The sequence below is a fragment of the Rattus norvegicus genome, chromosome 20 (assembly GCF_036323735.1).
Source record: "Rattus norvegicus strain BN/NHsdMcwi chromosome 20, GRCr8, whole genome shotgun sequence".
NCBI lineage: Eukaryota > Metazoa > Chordata > Mammalia > Rodentia > Muridae > Rattus > Rattus norvegicus.
This window is the reverse complement of record NC_086038.1, coordinates 48,978,061-48,999,723: the sequence shown is the minus strand read 5'-3', so window position 1 is coordinate 48,999,723 and position 21,663 is coordinate 48,978,061. Positions and strand designations below refer to the sequence as shown.

The 21,663-nt window shown below is 48.1% G+C and overlaps 1 protein-coding gene across 4 annotated transcripts in view; it reads right to left on the bottom strand.

The window, feature by feature from the left end:
- Positions 1 to 21,663, bottom strand: part of Rtn4ip1 (reticulon 4 interacting protein 1) — a 39,333-nt gene that overhangs the window by 4,512 nt on the left and 13,158 nt on the right. The window contains exons 5-9 of one of the 4 annotated variants that reach the window (XM_063279188.1): positions 16,366 to 16,414; positions 11,785 to 11,921; positions 8,405 to 8,588; positions 6,319 to 6,409; positions 6,033 to 6,128 (exon numbers count right to left, since the gene is read on the bottom strand). In XM_063279188.1, the coding sequence (XP_063135258.1) occupies positions 6,368 to 6,409; positions 8,405 to 8,588; positions 11,785 to 11,921; positions 16,366 to 16,414 (412 nt within the window). In that variant the 3' untranslated portion in view covers positions 6,033 to 6,128; positions 6,319 to 6,367. Of the gene's footprint in view, positions 1 to 6,032; positions 6,129 to 6,318; positions 6,410 to 8,404; positions 8,589 to 11,784; positions 11,922 to 12,248; positions 12,567 to 16,365; positions 16,415 to 21,663 lie in introns of those variants that run through there. The other 3 variants (NM_001107644.3, XM_063279189.1, XM_063279190.1) reach the window with 3 other exon arrangements.

Genomic DNA, 21,663 nt, shown 5'->3' with positions numbered 1-21,663 from the left:
TACACAAGGATGGACCAACAGACATCAAGGAGACTCAAGAGCTCCTGGCATGAGTCCAAATCCACACCCCTGTGAATGCATAGGGACCACAGTCCCAGAGCCATCTCTGGGATGGCCACACCCATTTCACCCATTTTCCCTTTAGCCCAGGACTTCCCAGGCCTGTCAATGTCCAGGAAGAAGGTGGTTTGCAATCTCGGGGGATAAGAAGACAACAGGATGAGGGGAGTTTTGTTCTAGTTTGCTGTTTTCTGGGCACTTCTTGTGCCTGGAAAGGAACATTAAAGGAGCAGAATGGTGGGTGGAGCTGTGGTCCAAGAGAACAAATGTACCCATCAGGAGAGCATTCACAAAGCAGTCCTTTCCAGCCAGGCATGATGGTCGCAATGTGTGACCCCAAAGCCAGGGGCTAGACGTGAGAGCATGAGTTCAAGGCCAGCCTGGGCTACATAGTGAGACCTGGAACCTTGTTTAAACACACACACACACACACACACACACACACACACACACACACACACACACACAAACAGCAAAGGCAAAAACAAACAAGAAAATAAAAGGATTCCGGAAGCATCGAGGCTACAAGATGAGATGCTGGGGTATCAGGTAAGCGAACGCTTTTCTAGTGGTTGTAGGGATCAACCTCAGACCACCATGTTCTTCCAGTGGAGCAGGGTCCAGGTGCAGTGTGAAGCCTGAGGCTTGGGTCCTTGTCTACTGCTAAGGTGGCTTGGCCATAGTTTGGTGGATGGGAAATCATCCCTCTAAACACGTGACAAGTTACATTTAATCAAGTGAGTAACCAAACTGAAAAGGTCAGTCTCCCCGTTGCACTAGCCACAGTCTAGTACTCAGTGTCCTCAGCGCTTCGGTGGCTGCCCTCTGGGCATGCGGAGAGGCATTTCCACCACTGCAGAAAGCTCTAGTGGACAGTGCTGGTGGGAGGGGACTACTCACAGCAAACACACAGATCAGAGCACGAGGCAGGCCTCAGCAGATGCTGTAGATTGAACCTGGGTTACCTGGGAGCTCTTCTGATGGCAACAAAAATAAAGAAATAAACTCTGGGAGGATCATGTCACAGCTCTGCCATGCTCGAATGACCAACTAGAATTCTGAAAAGACCTGAGCATTAAGTGCATGACCTTAAAGGGGTTTAAAAATTTCATAGGCAGGCATGGTAGTGCACGCCTTTAATCCTAGCATTCAGAAGGCGAGATTTCTGTGAGTTTGAGAACAGCCAGATCTACATGGTAAGTGTGTTTGGGGGTGGGGGGTGGGGGGAGAAATGGCTCATCTGTTAGGAGAACTGGTTGCTCTTCCAGAGGACCCAGGTTCAATTCCCAATACCCACAGGGCAGCTCACAACTGTCGATGGCTCCATTCCCAGGGGATCTGATGCCCTCTTCTGGCCTGCATAGGCACCAGACACAAGTGGTACACAGACACATGCAGGCAAAAACACCCATACCCATTAAAGTAAAATAAAATAAATGTAAAACTCCATCACAAATGTAAAACATTGTAAAATCTGGGGCTGGGGAGATGGCTTGGTAGGTAAACATAGGCACAATCACAAGGACCCGAGTCCAGAGCCCAGGTACCCACGTAAAACACTGCTCACAACCACAGTCATCTGTGACCCCAGCTCTGGGCTAAGGCGAGCAAGTGGAGGCAGAGACAGACGGATCCCTGGTGCTCCCTGACTGTCAGTCTAGCTCAAGGTGCAGTGAGAGACCCTCTCTCAAAAGATAAGGTGGCAGGGACAGTTTTGTTCTCTGGCCACCACGGGCACAGGTGTACCTGTGTACATATGAACATACACACACACACCACATGAGCACCTAAACACACATGTAACACACACATACAGAATCACCACACATATACACACTAAATAATAAAAAGTTTTAAATGCCATTCTTAACTTAGGAGACCTAAGACTGGATTCAGCTTACTTTCTTATTCTAGTCCTGGTTAAGACACCAGTTATAACCTGGTTGTTACGTCAGTCCTAAAGTCTAAACCAAACTGCGCATGGCCACGATCAGGGTCTATATGAAATGCTGTGAGCAGAAGCCTCATGGTCACAGCACGTGAAAGCAATGTCTGAGTCTGCAGTTCCAGGAGAACACACTGCAAATGTCAGCTCCTTGTCACTTGGGCTTGGAATGGTGGGCACATTTAAGGCAGAGGAGTCTAATGACGGAAATATTTACGGAATGCTACCCTGCCAGAAAGCAAGGTCAGGGTGTGGGGACAATGCTGTGTGTCTGACTCCTCAGTATTGTGGCGCTGTGATCTGCTTCCTCTCCATGTTCACGGGTGCACACAGGGCTGACGAGACTCCATTGGTAAGACTTAAGTCAGATGCTTGTGTGTGGAGAGGTGGTCTCTGTATGCATGCACCATGTGTCTACATGAAGATCAGAGGCTGACATTAAGTGTCTCCCTCTACTGCTCCACTTTATTTTGAGGCGGGGTCTCTCACTGAACCTGGTGTTCACTGATTGGCTAGGCTGACTGGCAGGGAGTCTCTGCCTCCCTGTGCTGAGACTGCAGGCATCCACCTCGCCTGCCCTCTGTGTAGCGGCTGCAGCCAGCAGTTCACCCAGTCAGTCACCTCCTCAGCCCCAGGCACGATCTAACGGGGAAGTTGAAGTTACCAGTGACTAGCAGTTTTCCTCACATTTCCAGAACAATTTGTTCTGAGGTGAAACAAAGCAAAGGGCAAGAGGACACCAGAGTGAAGAGAGAGGGCTACAGAGACACAGCAAACACTAAACACTGGATTTCAAAAGCTGCTGTCTTAGTATTTATCAAAACTACTCAGGGCTCAGTAATTGCCTTTCCCGGAACTGACGCGCACACACAGTTAGTACTTAAAGCAAAGCTGGGTTGTCCACTGAAGCACTGTTTGTAAAAGCTCAAATAAATATTGGCACACCTGTGCAGAGGTGTGGAAAAAAAAAAGTAAAGGTTTGCAAAATAAAGAATGACGGACATTTTAGTATCCTAGTATGAAATAAAAAAGAAGAGCGTTTAAAAACAAAAGGGAACGTGAGAAACAATTCATTACCCGCAGAAATATTACTCTGTCAGGTGTTGGGGGTTTATATCCAACTGTTCTCCCTATACCTGGAACTGCCTCACCACCAGGGCAGCTCCCCAGGACTGAGACAGCTTTCAAAGATCATTACCAAAATACTAGCCACCCAGCTCAGGTCCCAGACTCATCACCCATTGTCCTGTCCTGTTTGAACAGATGCCTTTGGGAGTTTCAGGAAACAGTATTGCTGGTTTTATCTACACCAAGCAGAACTTGGTGACCAAGGGATGCAGTCAAAGGCAGCTGAAATAGCCTCGACCTTCAGTTTTGAATCTTATGAATATATTTATCTAAAAACCAAGAGCAGTTGGCTTACATCACAACAGCAAGTTCAAACTCCTCTCTCATGCTCCTGCTAGCCAGATTCATTACGCACTCCTCAGAGCTTGGAGATTTGAAATGTCACTGTTCAGCTGAGCAAGTCTCTTCTGAGGGCAGTTTTCAAGATCTGTTGTTACTCCCTGCAGTGAGTGACCTCTCACATCCACCTCAATGCAGAGAGGTGACAGACACCTGGTCTCCCCGTGCCCTGAGTCCCCAGGGTTCAGCAGCTGAGCAGGACAGACGCCTCCTCCAGGCTCACATCAAAGGCATCTCTCTCTCCTGTCCCTTCTGGGCTCTTCTACTGGTTGTCTGCCAAACGTAGTTGGTACATATACACAAATCACCTCTCATCTCTGTTGGGTAAATAGCAATGTCCAAGTCGAGACAAAGTCCTATATTGTGAATACAAGAGAGCATGACAGCATGTGGGCAGCGTGAGCAGACACCAGGACACACACCAGCGCTCGCTAGGACAGAGCCCTCTGCCATCATGGCACTACTATTACACCCATAGTGATGCTCCCTTTCTCGGCAGCAGTAAAGAAAAGCATAGAGTCGGATGCGGGGGAATCCTGTGCACACAAAATGCAAGAGGTTCAAACCTGAACCAAAAGTAATGCTGCTGACGTGGGCTCTTGTGGGCCGCATACACAGGGCCTTGGCCCAGGAGACTTGAACACACACCTAAGTGGCTGAAAAGTAGCCACCAGGATCAGGGGAGAGTGCAGGGAGGGGGCAGGGAAGAGTGGAGGAGGGGATGCTGCAGTCAGGATGTATTTATTGTATGAGTGAATAAAAAAACAAAACCCAACCACTGAAGGTTACCACCTGGGGTGCCCTGAAAAGACTCCAAAGGGGAGACTGAAGCCCTCAGCAACATTCATCTTCTTTTCTACTATTAATCAATTGTTTATTTACATCCCTAATGTGACTCCCTCCCCGAACCCCCTCCCCTAAGAGTTCTTCCCCTCATCCTCCATCCCCCTCCCCTTTGCCTCTGAGAGGCTGCCCTCCTCTCAGAGAGCTCCTACAGCTCATAAGTTCAGCAAAGTGGCTAGACATGAAATTACCTCAAACAAATCAGTAGCCTCCCTTTATACAAATGATAAGCAGCCTGAGAAAGAAAGGGATCACGATAGCCACAAATAATAGAAAATATCTTGGGTGACTCTAACCAAGCAAGTGAAAGACCTGTACAAGAACTTCGAGTCCCTGGAGAAAGGAATTGAAAATTTCAGAAGATGGAAAGACCTCCCATGCTTACGGATTGGCAGGATTAATATAGTAAAAATGGCACCTTACCAAAGCAATCTACAGATTCAATGCAATCCCCATCAAAACTCCAACTCAATTCTTCACAGACATGGAAAGAGCAATCCTCAACTTCATATGAAAAAACTGAAAACCCAGGAGAGTGAAGACAATTCTCAACAACAAAAAGTTTTTGGGGAATCCCCATCCCTGACCTCAAGCTGTACTACGGAGCAATAGTGGTTAAAAAACAAACAACAAACAAAAAACAAAAAACAAAAAACAAAAAAAAAGAAAGAAAAGAAAAAACCCACTTGCATGGTATTGGAACAGAGTCAGGCAGGTAGACCAATGGAATAGAACTGAAGTCCCAGAAATGCTCCCACACCCCTATGGTCACTTGATCTTTGACAAAGGAGCCAAACCATACAGTGGGGAAAAGACAGCATCTTCAGCAAATGTGCTGGTCTAACTGGCGCTGTGCATGTAGAAGGATGGAAATAGATCCACAATTACCACCTGCACAAAGTTCAGAGCCAAGTGGATCAGGACCTCAACATAAAACCAGACTTACTGAATCTAATAGAAGAGAAAGTGAGAAAGAGCCTTGAATGCACTAGCACAGGGGAACTTTCCCAAACAGCACTGATGGCCAAGACTCTAAGTCAACAATTGATAAATGGGACCTCGTGAAACTGAAAGGCTTCTGTAAGGCAAAGGACACCGTCAACAGGACAAAAGCCAACACAAGTTTTCTGTGAAGTCCTTACAGGCCAGGCAGCAGCAGCCAAAAGAGCAGTGGTTGTCTCCGCTCAGGCCTCGCCGGTGCCCTACTCTTCTGCACACTAATCTTGGACCGGAAGCCTGGGGAACTACCTCTCACCCAGGTGATGGCGGGGGCTTAGATCCAATACTGTTCTCCCTACCTGGAAATGCCTCACCACCAGGGCAGCCTCCCCAGCACCGAGGCAGCTCCAGGAGTTTTCCTGAGAACCTGTGGGCACCTTCTCCTCTTTGTGCAGAGGGTGCCATCTTTCAAAGATCATTACCAAAATACTAGCCACCCAGCTCAGGCCCAGCTCTGCGATTTGCTGACTGGGTGTCTTTAAGAACATCATAGAATGTGCCCACCCCACCCCCGCCTGTCCCTTGATGTGTAAACCCAGGGGGAGACTGAACAGGCTGAGCTACTGTGCATCCTGAGCAGCCTCTCCACAAACCCCATGGCAACAGAAACAGCACACAGCACCCTCCCTCCTCCTGCGGTGCCCCAGCGATGAGGCCGGAGGACAGTCTATAGGAAGAGTGCTGACACAGTCACCAGGAAGGGGCTTGGGGGTGGACCTACCTTTCCCCCATCCACCAGCTCTGCAATCTCATCTAGGTACGGGCCGCTGGCCATGAAGAAGGCCCATCTGTAATGGACTCCTTGCCAGAGATGCTACGAGGAAGAGAAGAATCAGGTAAGCGTATGGAAAAGAAGGCCTGGCTAACTGCACTAACTGGACATTCCCTGCATGACCAGGACAGATGGACACATTTCCCGTTTCCGGTGACATGTGATTGCATGTCCAGGACCTCCGGCAGACTCTCTGTAGCATGTACGGAGTGAGCAAACGGGCACGACTTACCGTGTAAACTCAGGCGGCTTCCCGTGTGATCACCGCAGGGAACCTTGCCTTAAATGATAGCCCGACCAGTCCCATGCATGGAATGGCTTACCTACAAGGAGTCAGGGCCCAGAGCTGCAGGCATTCCCCACCGATGTTTGCAGGAAGCTAAGAGACTTACTACATTTAAAACTGTTTTAGGAATAAGTCACTACAAGTTGTTTTCTGTTTCTAAGTCTGACAGGAATAAAGAAAGAGTATAATTGTTTTTATACCATGGCTGGGTCTACCCATGGTCGTTCTTGTAAGAGCCAAGCCATCTAATCTTTGTGGAGCAAGACCTCTCAAGATAAAGGGAGACAACACTCTTACCAGGGAGGCCTCAACTCTACCTCGGTGCCCACTTTATTCTTTTCTCGCTTGAGACAGGGTCTCATCGTGTAGCCCACGCTACATTCAAATAGTGGTGTCTTGGTGCAGGAGCTGAGGGAAATGCTATCAAAATGGGGCAAGCCCAGCTCTCAGACATCTCTGTGTGACGAGGCCTCATTTCCAGGTTGATCTTTAGCATAACTTAAAGGCGGTTAGAGACGGCTCAGCACCTGCGGCTCTTGCAGAGGATCCGAGTTTGGTTCCTAATACCTGCATGGTAGCTTACCAGCGTCCTCAACTCCAGTTCAGTTCCAAGGATCTAGCACGCTCTCCTCGTCTCTAACAGCACTAGGTTACACACAGTATACATACACACATGCAGGAAACACACACACACAAGACAACGATGACAACTTGTTTAAAGTAGCAGTTGAAGGCTGAGCACACCTGTGAGGCAGAAGGATCACAGTCTCAGTAAGTGTGGCCTCCATAATAAAACCCCATCTAAAAACAAAACAAAACAAAGAGGCCATCTCAAGGGCCACTGTGACTGCATGGGTGAGGCCAAGTTCAACCCCTAGCACCTCATCAAAAAACATGCAGAAAAAAGACAGTGGAAGGAAAGGGAAGGAAAGCTAAAAACAGCCACACAGTGAAGCCAGCTAAGTCCACCAATGAACAAGGCTTGAGGGCCTTTCTACTTTGAGGGCCTTTCTACTTGAGGGACTTGAGTCTGAAATATCTCGTCTTTAAGGCAGATCTCTGTGAGTTCAAGGCCAGCCTGGTCTACAGAGTGAGTTCCAAGACAGTCAGGGCTACACAGAAACCCTGTCTCAAAAGGAAAAAAGCAACACCTGTCTTCATCATCTTTTCTTTTATCCTGTATACCATTTCACCTCTAATTCAATGCCCTAAAATTACTCTAATTTACAACCTGTAAGTATACCAGCCTCTGCCCCCTCTGTGGTGACAAGAGGTGATGGCGCTCAGTAGAGAGGAGACACTTACGCCCTACTCTCAGTCCTGTAACTGAGGCTATGTGCTCTAGTGTCCAAGGCCTACCACTCCCTGGGGGCATTCAGTTTGGCCATAGACATAGCGGCCTGTCAGTACAGTCAGCCTGATGGATCTAACGTCCCAGGAACTCCCATCCGGTAAACAGTGATTCACCAGAGAGAAGCAGTGCTGGGACAGGTGTGGTAATGCCAGCATCACGAGACATCAGCCTTCACGGCTGCTGAAGTAGAACACGTTCCGTGAGGTTCTGTACCCCACAGGGTGGGAACCAGGCACGGGCACGGCAGCCAGAGACTGCCTCACAAAGTCTCTACCACACGGATGAGGGTTGCATGTGTTCAGGCTGCTGAGAAAGCAGACCTTTAGGAACGGGCAGGAAGGAGGCAGAAGGTGTAGCCGAGGGAAGCAAGAGAAGTAGTCACAGCGAATCACAAGCAGCACGAATAAAGCCTTTATGTCCGAGGCCTTGCGCCACGCCCTTCACGTGGAGTGCCGTTTAGTGCTCACGGCAGCACAGTAAAGCTCACAGATTAGCAACCTCACCTTATAGGCCTGGAAACATAAGTAATATGCAGAGGTCAGAACTTGAACCCTGCTTTTTGAGTCTAGAGACCATGCTGGCAGCCCCTGTGGCAGGCTGGCTCCAAGAGAAGAGAGAGCGGCAAACCAGTTCCCGACGGGCACTGCTCATCCCACCAATCAGGATTCACCTTCCTACCTTCAGTGCCTTTGTGCCCACAGTGACTCCAGTCTGCAACATGCCATCGGCAATGCCCAGTCGGTCCATGTTCAGGAGGAAAGGAGTCACCAGAGTCACATAGGTGGCTCCTGACCACTTCTTGAGAAAATTTAGAGCCCATGTTTCAGTCGATCCACCTACATTATCAAGGATGAAGTCAAACCTGGAGAGGATCAAACAAAGACACTTTGTCAGTCTCTACCTGGGATACAGAACCTCTTTACTCCACGGGTAGTTGGCTACAGGGTGGACTCAGCGACCACTCACAAACCATGCGCACTGCATCATCCGAGAGGGGCGGATGCCTTGGATGGAGGGGAGAAGGCACATCTGCTCGGTTCATTCATGCCCTAAGCAAGTGTGTCTGAGCCGGGTGATTTGGGTTATTACTATGCAGAGAACCGAGTGTCACACAGTCCCTGAGAGCTGAGGCTGTCTAGCTGAGGGACCCCGCCATCCCTGGTTAGACTGCAGAACCGTCCTTCAATGGCAGCGTATTTGTCAGTATACATGACTACTTGAAAGAGAAGTACACTTAAAATGTTTGCCCGTAAAAATGACTTGACAGAAATGTGCCCCCTTCATCTTCTGGAATGTTCTTTTTGTGTGTTTTAGCATCAAGATAATGCACAGAAGGAAAAAGAGAAAGAGAAAAGAAAAACTAACACGCTTTTCTCAGCCTGCAGTGTTCCTCTGACGTGCCCCCACCCCAAATTGCACAACAGACTTCACGGAGCTGACAGATATCAAATCTCTAAATCTAACCTAAGCGGTTATAGTCCTAGACCAGGCTCAAATGGATAGAAACCACGAAAGCTTTTAAGCACTTTCAAAACCAAAGTTCTGTTTAGAAAATGCATGTGTATATATTAAACAACTGGAGAATCCCTCCTGGGTAAAGTTTTTTCCCCTTCCAAGTTCATCTGGAGGAAGTCAAACATCAAAGCTTCTAAACTAGCTTTGGCCAGCTTCAAGGGTACCAAGTCTTCCGTGGGATTTTAAACTAGAGACGGACAAAAGTTAAAGGCTATGCCAGCAGGAGCGACCTTACTGGAGCATCACGCTCCTCATTAGGAAAGTTTCTACTGTGTTCCTAATGCACTGTGTGAGCCACTCAAGCTGTGGGGGGTAAAACCTGTGTGGAACGGGCGAACTGGGGAGAAGCTGTAGGCTGAGGTAGGCCAGGAGTGGTCAACGGCATGACCTTGAGCTAACAAAACACCCATAGAACCCCCACCTCTACTTTATCAACTCGGACTTATGTACTCGAATTGGAAAGAGATTTCAAAGTCTTTCTTGCTGTAAAATTTCTAAGATTCAAATATCAAGAAATTTGCTACTTGGAGGAAGTCACAAGTTTACAACAGACTGATTCCGAGTTCAACCTCTAGATAGAGGCTGCAATTATAAAATCTACTAAAGTGTCTGCGCTGGTTTGAATGAGAACGACCCGACAGGCTCCTATATTTGAACGTTTGTTCCCAGTTGGTGGAAGTGTTTGGATCTGATTAGGAGGTGTGGCCTTGTTGGAGATGTACCACGGCGGGCGAGCTCTGAGGTTCCAAAGCCTATGCCACTCCCAGTTAGTGGACACATTCTCATATTCATATTCTCTCTCTCTCTCTCTCTCTCTCTCTCTCTCTCACACACACACACACACACACACACACACACACACACACACACGTGCACAGCATTTAATATCCCCGCTTCAATGTTTTATAGTGCACTGTGCTAGACAGACACAAGCCAGTGTCATCAGAGAGAAGGCGCCATGGAGAAATGCCTCCATAAGATGGGCTGTAGGCAAGCCTACAGGGCATTTTCTTAATTAGTGATTGATGGGGAAGGGTCCAGCCCACTGTTGGTTGGGGTGATCCCTGGGCTGGTGGTCCTGGATTCTGTAGGAAGGCTGAGTCACTCAGGAGGAGCAAGCCAGTGAGCAGCACCTCCCTGGGGCTCTGCATCAGCTCCTGCCTCCAGGTTCCTGTCCTGTAGAGAGACTCTTGTATATGGCTGTGGTACTTGTCAATAATGAGTCTGATGGCCTACAGCTTAGGAGGAAATATGAGGTGGGACATCTGGGAGGCAGAAAGAATTCTGGGATAGTGTGAGGTTGGAAGATTCATATGGGAAGATGTACCGAGATGGATGCATGGTGCCTGAGCACAGGTAACCAGCCATGTGACAGAATGTGGATAACAGTAAATGGGTTAATTTGAGTTATGATATAGTCAGAGAAGAGCCTAGCTATATGGTGGCCAAGGTATGTGTAAATGTATTTGAGTCTGAGTCTTTTTCTAGGACATTGGGCTGGGAGGGAGAACCAGACCTAACTTCTACGCTATCCTTTCTTCAATGATGAACAGTGCTGTGGAAACACAACACAAACTTTCTCCTCCTCAGGCTGCTTTGATCACCATGTTTCATCACAGCACAGACTATGGGGGCCTGGCCTGTGAAGTCTGGAGGGAGGATTGAGAATCCCTTAGAGACCCTGTCGAGGCTATCTGCTATTCTGAACTGAGAATCTGAGGTGCTGGTCAGGTGAAGATGAAGAAAACGGGCTGTGATCAACAAGAGACCAGAACCTCTGAAGGAGAACCTTGGCTCTGCTGGGCCGACTGAGGGTGGTCAACAGAGCTAAGTCACTAGCAGTGACTAAGAGGAGGCCCCATCACTGAAGAGACAGCCATCACTGAAGTGATCATTATCTTTGGGGTAATATTTCCTCAGAGTCTGCACACAAAGCTTTGTCCAAGGTGGCCACCGTTGTACCTTATGCTGGCAGCCAAACTTTACATGAGAGTCACCCAGGTGGTACTGGTTTTGAAGGCATGAAGGGGTCATAGGGAGAAGCTGAGGCTGGGCGCTGTGAGAGGCCATGGAAGGCCATTGGTGAAGGTGCAGCCTCAGTAGCAGATGGAGGCCAGGACTGAAGGGGTCATGGGGAGAAGCTGCGGCTGGGCACCACGAAGAGAGCCCAGCTGCAGCAGAGCCCCCAGCATTTTGGAGATGCTGGTCCCACGGCAGAGCCCCAAGAACAGCAGCAGTGTGGTGGATCCTGCCTCAGCAAAAAGACAAGCTGTGTGTGCTGCAGAGGGGGCAGCCAAAGAAGTGACCCAAGCCCCTTGAAGGACCCCAGATGACTTTAAACGTGAGAGAGACAGAGATAGAGACAGACAGGCAGAGAGAGAAAGGGGGTAGAATTTTATGAACTTTAGGTTTTAAGAGACTAGGTATTTTTAAAGAGACAACTTTTTTGTAAGGCTGAGACGTCAATCGTTGGTAAACCGTTTTATACCGTTATGTTTTGTTAATGTGATCTTGGCCTCCTTCCCCACGGAAACACTACTTACAGTTTTAGAGATTTCAGCTGCTCCTCCACACTGCCCATCGTGTAATCGATGACTTCGTCTGCCCCAAGCTTCCTCACAAGCTCACTGGCGTCTTTCGAGCAAACTGCCGTCACATGAGCGCCCCACGCCTTCATTACCTGCAGTGGGTGGGGGAGCAGAGGGGAGAGAAGACACTGGCCCAGTGCACACCTACCAGAGTGCAATCTCTAGAGAACCTTTAAGCTCCCCTCTTGACAAGAACTGCAGGACGCTACCTATCAGATACAAACGTTTGTCAAGAAAACCCCACTAGATCTCCCCTCCACAGGCAAGATAACCTTGCCTTCCTGGAGTCTACGCAGTGCCACCAGGATCAGAAAACCAGGAGAGTGACCGGCCTCAATTTTAGCACCTACAGTGACAAAGGCAAAGGGCTGAGAAGAGAAGCCAGACATAGTCACGCTTGCTCAGGAAGTCAGTACCTGACAAGCACCCAGAATACAAAGTTCCAGCTCCTCTTCGTTTGCATAGCAGAATGTGCAGGGTCAGACGGCGCGTCTGGGGCTGGGACGATAACCAGACTGGCGAGGCACCTGCTAGGCCGGCTGGCGGACCTGAGTTCGGATCCCCAGCGCCCATGTTAAAGGCCAGGCATGGTAGGCAGCATAGGCCCACAGTCCCAGTGCAGGTAGGCAGACAGGGATGCCTTGAGCTGTTTAGCCAGGTAGTCCAGCAAAAGCAGGGAGCTTCAAGTTCAGGTAACAGACCCCGCCCCAAATACACATGGTAAGCGATGGCAGAAACTGTTGTAAAAACAGAAAAAATAAAAATGTCTCTTTATCCCCACTAGGTCTGTCTGGCACCACAGTGCCCCAAGACATCTTAGTCTCAGTCAGCAAAGCGTCTCACCCGCTCTGCTCCATCCCATATCACACTGCCAAAGGCCTCTCTCTGAGCCTGGCAGCCATCTCTCTACCCATCCAGTTCCCAAGGCAGGTTTCCATGCCAGAGACACACATCCCAACTCCACAGTGGCTCAGTGTCTCCGGCCACCACACATTTTCTTTCACTTAAATCGCTACATGAAAGAACACGCAACACAATAACCTCTGATCCAATTGCCCACCTAAACATACAAAGCCCTGTATCATCCATTCCTTAAGAACATTCATAACAACCTATAAAGGTACAGCCTGGAATCTTAACGTCAGCATCCATGTTGTCCCCGGCTACTCTCTGTCTCCTCCTCTTCCTTCAAACTTTCCTCCCGCCCATCCTTCCTTCTCGTCCAATGACAGGCCTCATTCTTTTTTTTTTTTTTTTTTTGGTTCTTTTTTTCGGAGCTGGGGACCGAACCCAGGGCCTTGCGCTTCCTAGGTAAGCGCTCTACCACTGAGCTAAATCCCCAGCCCGACAGGCCTCATTGTATCTTGTACCTGCCTCACCTGTGACACCTTTAAGATGCCATGGCATACCTACTAGGGTGGTTGTGATTAAACAAAACAATAACAAGTAAATGCTGGGGCATAGAGAACCGAGCTGTGATAGAACATACATAGTTCAACAATTATCACGGACTTTGTCAGCCCGGGGGTCTGACGCCAGGCACTTTACCCCCAATGGCTTTAAGTCCTGTGTAATGCGGGAAAGAGTTTCCTGGTGCAGTACAATCCACGGTACACAAGGACGTGGGATTACAGTGAAACTCAGCTCAAGAAGGTGGGTTCTAGAGAGAGGCCCCCTGTGCGAGCTTAGGGGCCTACGAGTCTGGCCTGATCTGGTCACACAGTCAGCAGAGAGAACATTTAGGCTATTAGCCACTGCTAGTCCAGGTTGTGAGGGTGTGGGGCTATACAGATAAGGGTCATTTAGACCATTAGCTATATCATCTGGTCCTGGTGTGGGAGCTGGGGTCACCCAGCTGTAAGGGTCATTTAGACCATTAGCTATATCTTCTGGTCCTGGCTGTAGGCGCTTGATAAGCTCTGGCCCAACAGATAGCGCAGATCACCAGGCTGCTAGCCTCCTCCAATTCTCCTCAGCTTTCGGGGTGGAAAAACAGGTTTTTCATTAGAAAGACAATTCTGTGTGCTTAACATTCCTGGTTTCTCTGGAGATCTGTGGGCACAAGGACCTTCCTGCTGTGCTCAACAGAGTCTCATTGTAGTTCTGAACAGGCCATTTCCACATGCTCTGTCAACAACAGTCTATGCTGAGGTTCTCCTGTGGTTTAACTGGTGTATGTGAACTGCACAGTAACAAGGTTCTCCTGTGCTTTAACTGGTGTATGTGAACTGTGTGCAGTAACGAGGTTCTCCTGTGCTTTAACTGGTGTATGTTCACTGTGCACAGTAATGTGCTGCATTGTGCTTTCTTTCCTTAACACAGAATTTCACTATGTAGCCTCGGCTGGCCTCAAACTAAAGATCCTCCTGCCCCAGTCTTCCAAGTGCTGGGATTACAAGCATTTACCACCATGTTTGGCATACTTTATGGTTTAAAAGTGGTATTGGTTTTTTGTTGTTCAAGTGTGGGTTCTTTATGTAGTGTGGAGACCAAACCCTGTTCAGATTACTAACTTGTAAATGCTCTGCATTGTGTGAGGGTTATACTGATGGCTAACTTGTCAGGATCTAAATCCCCTGGTGCGAGCCTGTCGCCTCTTGGCAGGCCTGTGAGGGATTGTCTATCAGGCAGACAACTGAGGTGGAAGACTCTCTCTCTCTCTCTCTCTCTCTCTCTCTCTCTCTCTCTCTCTCACACACACACACACACACACACACACACACACACACACACACACACACACCCGCTTCCTGGGCTGTGCTCTCAGACTGCATAGGAAGGAGGATGCTGGCTGAGAACAGCACCCATGGCTCTCTGCTTCCTGGCTGTGTGAAAGATCAGCTGCCCCGAGGTTCTGCATCCTAGGTCTGTGAGCCCGAGCACGTCCTTGCCTCTTATCTCTGTCACAGCCACAGGGAAAGCACCTAGGACACGTGGGCTGCTCTTCTCTGTACTCCTTGACAGTGCCCTTTGATGTATCAAGATTCTAACTTGATAAAGTTCACTTGCTTATGTCCCAGTGTCACACCTAAGAACGTGCTGCCAAATGTAAGGCGATGAGTACTGATAGCTGGTTTCCTAGGAGTTTTCCAGTTGTTCTCTTAGGTTTAACCTTTGATGCCTCTTGAACTACTTTGGGTATCACGTGGGGACACCAAGTTGTTTATCATCTGTTAGAACGACACTTTCTCGCAATGATTTTGCCATTCCTTGTTGAAAATCAGATGGTGGGGCCAGAGACACGGCTCATAAGAGCACTGGCTACGCTCCCACAGGGTCATACATCAGTTACCAGCTCACAGCCACTGTCACTCCGACGTCAGGATCTAAGGCCCTCTCTGGCCTCTCGGGCACTGTGCACACACGGCATAGTCTCACACCGACAGAGACACAGAAGCATGCAGAAAACGCTGCAGTTTAAACAGCAGCACTGTGTGTGTGTCTAGATCTGTGTCTGCATATTTAATTCCCTTCCATTCTGTGTTCTTGTGCTCTCTTTTCTCTTTCCCTCCCTCCCCCCCTCCCCCCCTACACACACACACACACACACACACACACACACAGGGGGAGGGAGGGAGGGAGGGAGGGAGGGAGGGAGGGAGGGGAGGAGAGTTCCATCTCGTGCCACTCTCCCACTATTTAGATTACTCTAGCTTAATAGTAAGTTGAAGATTTGGAAATTTAGAAATAATTTTATTCCTTTTCAAAACTGTGGCTGCTCGGGTTACCTTGCAACTGTGTCTTCATTTCAGAATAAGCTTGCTACCTATGGCACAAAGGGATGTGACCTTTTCGTTGGCTTTACATTGAATACATAGATCACTCTGAAAGCACATTTTGGCTGCTGCATTTCTCTGTGTAGTTTAGAATCAGCTCATTAATTTCTACAAAAGCCTGTAACATTCTTGACTGAAAGCAGCAACAGCTGTTGGTATATGCTGCTTCCTGCAAACTAGTACCTACAACCACCCTGGCTGTCCGCTCCACTCTCAGCCATTTTTACTTCTTTAACTGTTTTAAGGTTTCCAAGTTAAACTACCGGAGAGGCTATTGTTCCCTTTGATTATTAGATAAGGCCATTCAGGTCACTGACATTAAAAGGCAGTTCCTGGATGTCCTAGCTTTCTGTTACGGTGTTAAAACTGACCAAACCCAATCTGGGGAGTACAGTATCTCAGCTCACAGACTACCGTCCATTAGACAGGGAGTCAGAGCAGGAACTGAAGCAGAGGCCATGGAGGGTACTGTCCACTGGGGTTTCCACAGCTTGTTCAGCCTGCTTTCTTTATACAACTCAGGGCCACCTGTCCTGGGTGGCACCATCCATAGTGAACATTAACCAAGAAAATGCCCCACGGACACGCTCATAGGCTGATTTGATAGACAGTCCCTCTTCCCAGGTAACTAAAGTTGGTGTTAACAAAACTAACAAGTACACTAGACTCGGCTTTCGAGGACAGTAATTTATAATATATAAATTTATAAATTCATACAAACAAAAATCTTCCTAGTCACAAGATTAAGAAATCCTTTTACCTGTATCGCAAAAGTACCAACTCCACCTGACGCCCCCAAGATTAGCGCACTGCAACAGAAGAGAAAGCACAGCCGTGAGACGCTGGGCAGGCACGCCCAATGAACATGACTTCTGCAGATGACACTTCCCAGTGACAACATCCCCAAAGCAGATAAAGTCATCCTCCTTCCCGAGGCTTCACCAAGAAGCTGCAGAGAGTTAAATGAAACCTTTTGCAAACCCTTAACTGAAAACAGAAAACACTTGCAGACCGACAATTCACTTCTGCAGTAGCTTGGAGAGTGCTTTGTAACTCTGCTTTACAAGTGATTATTCTAGGCTCAAGTCAGCACACTTCTCTGTGAGGAGGACACTTCTCAATGCTGTTCTCTCCGATGTCACATTCCTGACCACATCCCTGCCAAGGTAGAAGGGACGAACACCTTGTGTTCAGGCACATCTTGCTAAGCTCATCAGCTGTCACAGACAGACTCATCCTCTTTGAGTTCCTGTGGAAGCCGATGACTGTGTCGTCAGCACAAGCAGGCTGGGCTCCAGGCTCTTACCACAGCTACGCAGAGGCCTCTTGCCACTTGAGACCAGGGCTGGGGAGATGGTGACTTAGCCTGGAGTCCATGGTGAGAGGGGCAGAGGTAAGAAGGCAGGGAGAGGGAGAGCCTGATCCTTGAAATCTGTGACTCTCCTAAAGTGTAATGCAAGGCTAGGTGTGCCCAGGCAAGGAGGATACAGAGCCGGCATCCACTTCCTAAAGAAGTCTGTGACCTGAAAGGGAACCAGTAGTCAAAACTCACGGCACCAGGCAGGCAAGATGGGTCAGTGAGTGAAAGTGCTTGATGTGAAAGTCTGACCACCTGAGATTGACCATCGGCACTCACAGTGACGGGGGTGGGGAGCAGAACAAAGTCCTGAAAGTTGTCTTGCCTCCATACATAGGGAACATGCATGTGTAAACACACACACACACACAGAGGAGGGGGTGATGGGAGAAAGAAAGAACCTGGATTGTGTGGTTCTCAAACGCACGCCTAGAACACTGTATTGATCTACACGGTGCTGTGCCCCCAGTAGAGGTGGAAGGACATTGCATAATGGTTGTCTGTATCTGATACTACAGTAAGGATTATGGGAGGCTATTTCATGAACATTCTCCGAGGAAACACTCTCCTGAGATAAGTGGAGGGAGCCGACTGCCTACCACCATCATTATGTAACTACTGGTTGTGGGCCCTCTGTCTTCACTATGAGACAGTACAGAATCTTGCCACCTACCGCTAACCAGTGCACGGAGCCTTAGAACACGCACCCTGCCTGTAATCTTAGCTAGTTCATCTTTCCTGTCCCCTCTCAAATCAGAGGCTGATTATTATCATCTGTTACGTGTTAAAAGTTATGACTATAATTTCCAAGCCAGCTGTTCCCTTTGAAATACCATTTAATATAATTAAAAGAAGTCTCCTTGAAAATCACATGACTTCTAGAAGTGGTTTTCATCTCAGAACTATCAGTGGGGAGAGCAGACGACACTCCGAAGATGTCCCAGCTGCTCCAAACTTCAGCCCCATGCTGTAGCGTTAGTATTCCTACCCGGAAGTCTCACACAGCTGAGGTGCTGGCACACACCTGCCATCCCAGCACTCAGCAGGCTGAGGCAGGGGGATTATAAACTCAAGGTCAGCTTGCGGCAGACCCTGTCTCAAACCAAATCATATAAACAACAAAACAACTATCATACAGATATCCAACAATTAATTCACCCACAAGATATCTGACCTCGACTCTCTGATTATATCTAAATTAGTCAAATTCTCCTTCTAGTAACATCACACTTTTAATCTATATTAAGACAGAAGAGACAGGCGTTTTATCAAGTTTTTAGTTGTCCAATGCCTGGTGATTTTTTAGTCATAAGGCTATTTGTTTAAAATGCCTCTCTGGCGGCTTGAGAACATTTCCCTGTGGAAGCCTCAGAGCAGTGTCCATTACTCCTAGAAACACCGAGTTAGCACTGCTCTGCCTGCTGGGTTTGCCTACTTTTGGGTAAGGGGTGACACACTTGGCAGACAGGATTAAAAGGAGAGAAAATATAATGGCTGCCTGGGGTCCAACTGCCAGACATGTCTCTGACCTCCTTCCTGTCAGCTTGTCTCTTCCCCATAACCCTTAATGTGAAGCAGCCTCATTTCCTAAATAAAACAGCAAAATTATCTCACAAAGGAGGAGGACACGGTTGTAGAGTGAGGTTCTGCAACCAGTGTCAGTTCCCAACGCTGCCACCTGAGGGCGCCCTCGAGGTGCAAACGAGCGCAGAGGCAGGCTCAAGACATGATGGAGATGAAGAAGTGTTGAGACACTGAGGGAGGACACACATTTTTCTGACTACACAAATTGTGTAGGGTTAGGCAGGGCCTTTTTTTTTCTTCAAACAAAGTCAAAAAGGAAAGCAGGCAAAATAAATTCTAAAGCCAGCACTAAGCTGAGACTGTGGCTAACCTGCCTGTATTCTACAAAGTGACTCCCAGCCCTAGGGGAAAGCTGAGGCACCCACCTTACTGACCAGCAGCCTTCCTTCCCTCGGTGCTGCTCAGGAGTGATTTCTTACCTAGCCTGCTGTGGGTCCACTCCACACCAAATGCTACCAAAGCTGAAACCTTGGCTTGGTGAAAATCACTGTGCTGTTGCTATTCTGTGTCAGTGGTTCGCAGCCCTCAGGACACTCAAGCTGTGGAGACTCCCAATCCTAAAACTGTTTCACTGCCATTTCACCACTATGATTTCGCTACTGTTAGAAGTCATAATGTAAACACTTGTGGAGGCAGAAGTCTGTCAAGGGGTTAAACCCACAGGTTGAGAACCATTGTCTATACAAATGTTTACATTATGATTATAACAGTAGCAAAATAGGAAAAGCCCAAGAACACGGTAATTCAAGATTGTCCAGGTCTTTAACACTTCGAGGACCACAGCTTACTCTGAGAATTCTGAGGACTGAACTACTGGCATATCTAACCCTGGAAAATAGGAACAATTATTATAATGCTATGCATTCTTCTCCATTGATGAGACAGAGTATTAGGTAGCCCCGGCTGGCCTCAGATTTGCTATGTAGCTGAGGGTGGTCCTCCTATCTCAGCCTCCAGAGTGGTGGTTACAGGCATGTGCCACCATACCTGCTTTCTTAAACTCTAAATCCTAGGTTGCTCTGTCATTTCTGCCTAATGTCCGGAGTCTCTCTGAATAAGCCAACAATGTACAGATTTAACGGTGGTTTCTTTGGAGAGATGGCTCAGCAGTTAAGAACACCTACTGTGCTCTTCCAGAGGACCTGAGTTCAGTTCCAAGCACCCATGTCAGGTGGCTTTCAATGCCATAACTCTAGTCCAAGGAGATCAGACTCCTGGCTTCCAAAAGTCCTCTCACACACGTGGTAGACAAAGACACAAGTAAAAACAAAATACATCATACACCCACACATGCACACACACGCACACGCACCTGTACAACCACAGGGGAACCAGAAGAAATAACTTACCTTTAAGTCTTTGTTCTACCTTGGCCTGAAGAAACCTGGGTTCTCACAAGTACAGATCTCGGCCCTGCTCATGTCATGCTTTCTAACCAAGGACGACCAGGCTTCCCTGGTTCCCCACAAGATTGAAATGCCATCTATTAGATCCTAATGGCTTAGAAACAAAGATATATTAAATCTGGGTATATGATCTATAGGTGAAAACAATGACCTTTAGATAATAAGAACATTGCTGACAGTGACCCACATTTGAGTTTCATGAGCTACTTTTCAGTGTGGGAGTGGAGAGGCAGGTGAAGCTGCAGCCGACGAATCCTAGCACAATACGCCGCTTACTTAATATGCTAAGTTCCCTACCAGAGTGGATGAGAAACTTGGACTACATGAGGGAATACAGTTACAAAAGAAACCAAATGAGCGGGACTGAGAGTCTGACTGGTTTCCTTTCCTTCTAAACCTCTGTACTTCATACTGGCATTTCCAGTTTACAGAACAGTTCGTGTATGAGTTAGACATCTGAGACGTGAACACACTGTCCTGTGAACAGCACACACTCTCGCCCACACAGCAGCAGCTCTGCACACACTGATGTAGGTTCACAGGTAGGGTGAGCCTCTCACCCACACAGCAGCAGATCTGCACACACTGAGCCTTTGTACAATTCAACAAATCTAAGACACCACATCCACCATCAGCTTAGACAGAGGTCTCTTCCCTCTCCCATGCTAGCTCTTTCAGCCTCCCCCTCTACCAACCATATGAGATCTGGCTGATAAGTTGACTTAAGAGGCACAGAGGTCTCTTCGTATTTGTGGTTTCACATTCTGTGGTTTTAATTACTTGCCCTCAACTGTGGCCCCAAAACAAAAAATTCAAAATTATAGAAATAAACTACGTGTAAGTTCTAAATAACTTTTACAAGAGCACATCAATAAAATGATTCTGTTTTATCTGTAGATTCAGAATCTACTGGGGAAGTTATCATTCATGGATAAGAGGAACTGTTGTCCGTCTGCTTTGGATCTGGTGGGAAACACTGCCTGTGAGCCCAAGTCCCTTCTGCATAGATTAAAAGTTCTTGCTAGCTGCTATGGCTTAATAACGCTCCCAGGCCAGGGGAAACAGTAATAGTGCAGGCTCACAATGCCAACACTCAGGACCCTGAGGAGAAGAACAACTGTTTAAGGTCAGCTTAGGGTACACAAAAAGAACCTACTTCAGACTGCCAGATAGCTCAGCAGGTGGAGGACCTGAGGTTGGCCCCTGGAATCTGAAGGAAAAACTCAATTTCAACAAAGGTTGTCCTCTGCCCTCTGCATATCACCACACACATCACTGCACACAAATCCTTTTCTTTAAGAGTCGATGAGAGGGCGCCCAGCTGGTGAAGATGCTTGCTGCCAAGGTGGAAACCCTGAGTGTGATCCCCAGAACACACATGTGCAAGGAGAGACCTGACTTTTGTGAGTTGTCCTAAGACCTCCCAGTGCATGCTATGACTCCTGTTTACCCACAGGCACACCTGTACACAGACAACTACAGCGTTAGAAATGTCAGTGCAGAGGGAGGCCTATTTCCCACAAGTTAAGTCTAGGATACAAAGGGAAGAGCTGGCTGGGGCTCAGTGGAGAAGCTACGTTAGCACTGTGCATTACTGAGACCTAGAGGGAAGTGGGGCAGCCGATGAGCTAAGCCTAGGAGACAGAGAGGACAGGACGGCATGCAAGCCCCAAACAACAGCAGAATCAATCAGAAGGGAGGGAGGGAAAGA